We start from the raw sequence: 7,880 nt of genomic DNA on the forward strand, positions 1-7,880 counted from the left end.
GCATCCTGCTGGCTTAAACATGGACGTGTGGACGTCAGACACACAGACGCTTCCCAAAGGTAAATGTCTACTCTCAGAGACAACTCTGCTTTGAGACAGAGAACATTTTCCTACAAGAAAACTGCAAATCCAGCCTCCTTGGCTCCCTTTGTTCACCCCTCTACCTTTAGAAGCATCCCCCCACCTCAGAGGCCCAGTTGCCATCTCTGTCTCAGTGACCTGCCCTTATAGCCATCAACCCAGATCAAGTCCCACCCCTGCCAGGAAACAGCCTCCCATGAGGACTAGTCTCCTCAACACCCACATTGTCCGGAGCCTTCTTGGGCCACCTCTGCCTTCTCACACATCTGTTTATTGATTGATTATTTATTCATTCCATCAATGCACATTCCTTCCCTTGCCCCTAAGCTGGACACCTCCCACCCCCTGGACCAGCCCAAGGGGTTGCCATTCTGTCCCTCAGTACCCTTATCTACTTTTCTGCCAGCTGGCCCCTTCTCTTTGCTCTCGGGTGCCCCTCATCTTGCGCAGCCGCTGTCTGCAGGGTGACCCTGGGGTGCTCCAGCTGCATCCCCGAGAAGCCGACCCCACCCGCGTTGCGTCCCTGGCAGCACTCTGTGTTTGTCAGGCGGCGATGTAGGGGCGGGGGTCTGAGCGGGGCCCAGGAGGGACTGTGGGCGCGCGGCCGGGCGCGGGGCGGCGGTGACCTTGGCCGGGGGCGCGGGTCCCGGGGGAGGGGCGGAGCGCGGCGCCCGGCGGCGGGCGGGGACGGGCGGGGACGGGCGCGGGCGCGGGCGCGGCGGCGGCGAAGGCAGCTCGGGCGGGCGGCGGCGGGCGTGCGGGGGGCGGCGGCGCCCAAGCGGACACGGAGCCGGTCAGCAGCAGCCGCGGCGGCGCCGCAGGGACGAGCGCCCAGGTAGGTGACCAGGGCGGGGGGCGGGGGGCGCCGGGGCCCGCTGCATCACCCCGCGAGGCCCGCAGGTCCTCTCCCCGCGCGCCCCTCCTTTGTCTGAGCCCCACCCTCCGCGGCCGCGGGGCTGGGCCCTCCTCCCCGCCGAGCCCTCCACCGGAACCCCCTCCCCAGTCCGGCCGGGCCCTGGCTGGGCCTCCCTCCACGCGCCCACCTTGGACAGCTCCCTTTTGGCATCACCCCTCCCCCATGGTACTGACCGGGAGCCCTTCGACCAAGCCAGCCCCTCCGGCCCACCGCAGCCCCTCGGTCCCGCCGTCAGGGCCTCTCCAGGAGGAGTCAGGTGGGCCCCGAGCCGGTCTGTTCCGACCACACACCCATTCAGCCCTTCTGCTCCCTCTCCAAGCCAAGCCCCTCATCCAGGAGCCCCTCCTCCGGTGGACACCCCCTCCCCCACCACTTAGATCCTCCTTGGGCTAAGGGGAGCCCCTGGGCTGGCCTCCCCCGACAGGCCCCTCTAGAGCAGGCCCTCTGTCATCAAACCCCTCATTGGTCAGGTAGTCCCTACTAAGTCAGACCCCCTTGGGGCAGCCAGCCCCTGCCCCCAGGCCCTCCCCTGAGCTGGGCCTGCTTTCTTGCACCTAAGGTCGCTCCAACCTTCCTCGCTGGACTCCAGGGCCCAGGACTGGGCAGATTCGTCTGGCCTGGGAGTCTCAAGGTGGGCTGCCTTGCACAGGGGAAGGACCCCAGGCCTTGCAGCCAACTAGGGCCAGTTCAAACCCTGCTGTACTCGGCCACCTCTCTGCTGTGACCTTGAGCCTGTGCCACCCCCTCTGGAGCCTCGGTGCCCATGGCCCCCTCCTCCTCCCACCCCAGCCCAGGGGAGGTGAGGGCGGGATTCAAATGGCACTCAGGGAGGCTCCTGGCGTGGGTTTGGGGGTTATGGAATGGGCCTCCCAGTCAGGGATCCCAGGCCCCCATGGACCCCTCCTGGAGGACACCCCTGTGGACATGCCCAGAAACCTTCTGGGGGGTCTGCACTCAGTGCAAGGCAAGGGCTGGGTTGGGCCAGCCGAGCCAATGGTTTACCAGCCACCCCAGATCCCTCGGCCAGTCTGGGCGGTGCCCAGCTGCCAAGTACTGAGCCCACTTCTCGGGGTGCTCACCCAGGAGAGGGCAGTAACTGCAGAGCAGGCTGCCAGCCTCACCAGCCACTGCCCCCCAATGCTATGCATGTCACCGAGATGCCTAACGGTCCCCCATGAGTTAGAGCTGCTAAAGCTCCTACAAGTTTGCCTGGCACGTCATTTGTGGGGCCTGTGTCAGCCGTTAGCTTCACTGTCTGTCTTTTTCCGACAAACCTGTTACTTTTGATCACTGAGAACGTGACTTCCCTACCCGCCACCAGCCAGGTGCTTTACATCCTGGGTCCTTGAGATGGAGAATCATGTCTGTCCATCTTTACTGAGGGCTCTTGTGTGCCAGGCACCCGGCCAAGGGCTTTCTCCAGCGTCTGACACTCTTTGTCCCAGCACCTCCATGGAATGGGTGCTGCAACTGCTCACATTTCACAGATGGCAACACTGAGGCTCAGGGACATCAATTTACTTACTAGGGTTTTCATTGCCAGGTTCACGTCATTGGATCTTGCATACTACCTGCCCCCCCCGCCCCATACCTGAGGGCAGTAGCACGGCCAGGGGGGCAATCTTGCCATGTCTTCTCTGTCTCATTGTGGACACACCCCTCCATGCTGAGGGACCCTTAGAGATGGCTGAGAGGAGGCAGGGAAGGGGATGCTGCTGTTTCTATAGATAAGGATGCAGATACTGGAGACAGGATTCCTGCCTTCTCGCCCCCAGGCCACAGTTCTTCCCCCACGGTCATCATTTTAGGAATTGCTGTAATGTGTGACCTCCCGAGGTCACTGGACCTCTCTGAGCACAGAGGTGGGGACAGAGGATGAGAGGACTCCCTCGCAGAGAGTTCTGTTCCTACGGACACATCAGACCTGGGTGGCAGGCCAGACTATAGTCTGGGTTTGGAGTTTAGGAAGTGGGGGTTTCTCTAGGCTAAGTTTAGTTTTCTCATCTACAACCTGGAAAACTGGCTTTATGATTTGCAAAATTTTGGACCTCTCGCGCCAGGATCACACTTAGGGGATGTGGGAAGGAGAGCAGCTTTAAAATGCAAGTTCCCAGAACTGTGGCCCTGGACCAAAGGATTCACTGCTTCCAGGGCTGAGGCCCTGCCATCTGCATTTTAGATACCCCACCATGCAGCTCGCATGGGCTTGAGGGAGAGCAGAGAGCCTGTGATGGCTGGAGACAGGCACCACTTCACCTGTTTTGCAGAGGAGAAAACACTCAGGGTGGCAAGGCAGCTTGCCCCAGTCACAGATCCAGGGAAAAGCCAGTGCCTCCTGGGGGCTGGGGGAGCGCACAGGTGGAGGAAGCTGCGGGTGTGCACCCCATGCCGGCATCTCCACGCTCCTTCCAGTCAAGTCTTTCCACACCCCGAAAGGAGCTCAAGCCCCATATTTCATTGAGGGAAAGCAGACAGGCAGAGGGTGCAGTTCTGAATGGCAAAGTCAACCAGATCAACGGGGAGGCAGGAGAAATGCTGCCTCCTCCAAGAAGCCTACCCCTCTCACTCCCTCCCAACCTGGGTGGGCCTTTTGCATCTGACACTCCTCTCTGTGCAGGGTCGGTCTGGGGTTCTAGCAGCCGCAGCTGCGAGCTCTCCCGGCCCCGCCCCACACCCCCGTGTGGAAGATGCCTGAACAGAGCAACGACTACCGAGTGGTGGTGTTCGGGGCGGGCGGCGTGGGCAAGAGCTCGCTGGTGCTGCGCTTCGTCAAAGGCACGTTCCGGGACACCTACATCCCCACCATTGAGGACACCTACCGGCAGGTCATCAGCTGCGACAAGAGTGTGTGCACACTGCAGATCACTGACACCACGGGCAGTCACCAGTTCCCGGCCATGCAACGGCTGTCCATCTCCAAGGGCCATGCCTTCATCTTAGTCTTCTCGGTCACCAGCAAGCAGTCGCTGGAGGAGTTGGGCCCCATCTACAAGCTCATCGTGCAGATCAAGGGCAGCGTGGAGGACATCCCCGTCATGCTGGTGGGCAACAAGTGCGACGAGACCCAGCGGGAGGTAGACACCCGCGAGGCCCAGGCTGTGGCCCAGGAGTGGAAGTGCGCCTTCATGGAGACTTCGGCCAAGATGAACTACAACGTCAAGGAGCTCTTCCAGGAGCTGCTCACGCTGGAGACGCGCCGGAACATGAGCCTGAACATCGATGGCAAGCGCTCCAGCAAACAGAAGAGGACAGACCGCATCAAGGGCAAATGCATTCTCATGTGAGCCAGAGAGTCCGCCACCGCCGCCAGCACCCCTTTGTCCCGGGCATGGGCCTCTCCCCAAGTCCTGTGCCCTCTTCCTCCTCCCTTTCTCCTCCTCTCCTGGCCTCCCTCCCACTTCTTCCACTTCTCTCCCTTCATCCACCATCTCCAGCGGGGAAACTGAGGCCTTGCCAAGCCTGTGGCAGATCTGGGCTTGTGGCAACCCAGCTCTGTTGCATCACTCTGCTGTTCCCTCCCTCTTTGCTCCAACCCCCCATCCTGTCTGTATCCCTGGAAGGCAAGTGCTGGAGGTGGCCCCCATGATCTGCACGTGGGAAATCAGGCAGTAGGGAGGAAGCTGTTTGTCCCCATCTGGACTGAGGACGCCGGTTTTTTTCCCCATCTCCGTGTCTGCCACTCCTGCCCCTTCCCCTTGGGTCCCCCCATTAGATCACTGTGACCTTGCTGGGGAGGAGGGAGTTGAAATGCACATGGACCTCAGATTTTGTTTTCTCCTATTTGGTGTTTAACATACACTCCCCTCCCGCTTCCATCCCTCATGACCTCTGACCTGGGCCCCCCCAACCCAGGTCCCAGACCACTCCTCTCGTCCCCGTCCCCACAGCTTGGTGGGGGGCTTTGCGGGCTGGGTCTCAGGCTGCCAGGCAATAACCAAACAGGGCCCTCAGCAGTGCCCCACCAGCCCGGAATCCCACTCCACACCCGGCCTGGGCCTGGGGTGCAGGCAGAGGAGGCCCAGAACCAGCCAATGGCCACAGCACAACTCCAGGAGACTGTCTGGGATGAATATGGAGGGCCTTCCTGGACACAGCCCATGGACAGAGAACAAGGGGAGGGGGAGCCGGACCCTGTCAGAGGCAGGCATCTGGACCCAGCACTAGCAGGGTCTGTGGGGCTGGAGGCAGAGCTCTGCCCAACCTGTTGCCTCCCACCTACTAGGCCATGGGGGCTGCCCAGGAAGGCATGTGTCCTGGAGTCAGGGTGTGCCCGCCACCCTGAGATTATGTTTTTGTAAGTGTCTAGATGACACCACACTCATGGGACCCGGTGAGGCTGTGTCAGCCAGTGTGAAGGTGACCTGTAGGCCTAGGGTGGTGGGGGAGAATCCCATGGGATGATGAACTGGGTACCTTGGTGTGCTGGGCGGATGGCTTATGTCTAAGCACGTATGGGGAGGCTCCTGTGTGTGTGACAGTATGCAGTGTGATCACAGTGTAGGGTGTATGGAGATGTGGGTCGTGTGGTTGCCAACAGGACTGGACACTTGTGATGGGTGACCTTGGCACCTGTAAGAGTGTGGCTGTACATGGCTGCATTTTTGGGTGTTGGGTGATGTGATTTATTAATAGCAGAAAGCATTGGTAAACCTTTTTGTCCTGACTGAGGAATGCCACGCCTGTTTCACTCTGTAGTAAGGTGTCTCTTAGCCTGACATCTGTATCCATCAGCTGTTGCTAGGGAACACATGACCACAAACTCAGCAACTTGCAACAGCATGCATTTGTGGCCTCATCTGAAGGCATGACCAGGGATGGACCCACATCCCAGCTCATGTGCTCGTGGGCAGCATTCAGTTGCCTGTGGTCTTGGGATGGAGGGTCTCAGCTGCCTGCCTCCTGGGCCTCTCCCTGGAGCCATTTAGCAGCACTGGTGTCATGAGGTGTCATGAGGTGTCATGGTGTGAGGAAGCTGTGTGTGTGTGTGTGTGTCTGTGTGTGTGTGCATGCACACATATGAGAGAGAGGCCCTGTGGCTGTTGTCATGTGACCACGCGGACTGTATGTGGGTGAGAGGGACTGTTTGTGTCCATCTTGGTAGCAGTGTGTTTTTTCCCCTTGCGTCTGTGTGGCTGTTCATTCCGCAAATATTTACTGGGTACACTGTGTGTGTGCATATGCACGTGTGTGTCACTGCCCGGCATGTGGACAGGCCCATGGAAGAACAGGTAACATCCTATTTGGGTATAGCTGAACCCCCCTGGCCTGTGGTGGGTCCAGGGCCCACAGCAACTGGTGTTGACCCCTCCCACTTGAAGGTGCCAGAGAAAGTGGGGCTGGGTGGGGGTCTGCAGCCCTTTCTCAGGGACACACCCTGATAGCACAATCTCCCTGGGGCCCTGCCCGCCTCCAGGCCTCTCCTGCCCCAGGCCCTGCCCCGACCCTGGGGGACAGAGGGGTTCTGGGGACCGTGCCAGGCCATGCTTGCTGTGATCCCGCCCCTGCCCCTTTGCCCCCTCGCATGTGGGTGTCCCCCTGCCCCCCGTTGTGGGGTCTGTGTAGCATTCACTTTAGAAATAGTCTTCCTGCAATAAAGTCGTGGATTCCACATTCCCCACCAGTGCGCCTTCTTTGGGGGTGGGGAAGTTAGCTCGCCACCTGGAAAGGATGAGGGACTGGAAAGATGGGGAGGTGTGGGGCGGGGTTGAGGGAGGGGGCTGACTCTGGGGCACCGTGGGGACATTTCAGTGCTTCTCCTCTATGGTCCCCACCAGAGATCTCACAGGCCCTGCTGGACCCAGTACTTATTGCAGTCAATGGAAGGGCTCTAGCAGGCATGATGACCCCCATATTATGTGGGGGGGAAAACCTGCAGGGCCTCAGCTTTCCTATCTGCTAAATGGCTCAGGACAGAGTTTGCAAATTTATTTTCTTTTAACTTTATTTATTTATTTGACTGCACTGGGTCTTAGTTGTGGCACGTGGGATCTCTAGTCGAGGCACGTGGGGTCTAGCTCAAACCCAGGCCCCCGGCACTGGCAGCTCGGAGTCTTAGCCACTGAACTACCAGGCAAGTCACCAAGTTTGCCAATTGATAAGTGGGGCTGGGACTAGAGGGAGAAACATTGAAATGTCCCCACGGTGCCCCAGGGTGAGGAGAATGAGGCTCTTTCCACGGGTAAGGGAAAAAAAATACTCAAGTCATCTAGATATATATTTTAATGCAATATTTAATGCAAAGGAATCCATGATGAGCAAAATATCGCTATTTGAAATAAAGATAGGATCTGACAGGGCTGGGGCTAGAGGGTAGCAAGGGAGCTGGTGTGCACAAACACAGAATCAAATCTTGTCTTTCTTTAAAACTGTAGTTATTTTGTTCACCATGGATTATTTCTGCATTTATTTTTAATTTTTAAAATATGACATTTATGGGGAATTCCCTGCCAGTCCAGTGGTTAAGATGCTGAGCTTCCAATGCAAGGGGCGCAGGTTTGATCCCTGATAGGGGAACTAAGATCCCACAAGCTGCACGCCCTGTGGCCAAAAATAAAAAAAGACATTTATATAGTATTTATCTTGATAGTGAATGTTTGGGGACACCCTTTTAGGTTCTAGATTTCAGAAAAGTGTCTCACTTCCCTTGCCCCAGCCCTGCCCGAATCTGTCTTTGGGGTCACTGGCAATCAGTCCCTTCACCTGACAGTTGAAGGAATTGCCAGACCTAATTTTTCAAGAGCTCCTGGAAATCTGAATTTCTTTTCATGAAACATCCTAGTTTTTCAATTTTGGCAGCAAATTTAGAATTTTTATAGGATTTGGCGGCCACATCTTGTCTTGGGGCCACCAGTTTGCCACCCTTGTTCAGACAGTAATTCCTCCT

General features: G+C 58.0%; 1 protein-coding gene across 1 annotated transcript; it reads left to right on the forward strand.

Moving 5' to 3' along the window:
* The first annotated feature begins 836 nt into the window (after window positions 1-836).
* Window positions 837-6,610, forward strand: DIRAS1 (DIRAS family GTPase 1). Its single transcript, XM_024995038.2, has 2 exons — window positions 837-916; window positions 3,615-6,610. Exon 2 carries the CDS (start codon window positions 3,685-3,687, stop codon window positions 4,279-4,281), a length of 597 nt encoding a protein of 198 aa, XP_024850806.1. The 5' UTR covers window positions 837-916; window positions 3,615-3,684; the 3' UTR covers window positions 4,282-6,610.
* Window positions 6,611-7,880: the final 1,270 nt, after the last annotated feature.

The sequence above is a fragment of the Bos taurus genome, chromosome 7 (genome assembly GCF_002263795.3).
Source record: "Bos taurus isolate L1 Dominette 01449 registration number 42190680 breed Hereford chromosome 7, ARS-UCD2.0, whole genome shotgun sequence".
Classification (NCBI taxonomy): domain Eukaryota; kingdom Metazoa; phylum Chordata; class Mammalia; order Artiodactyla; family Bovidae; genus Bos; species Bos taurus.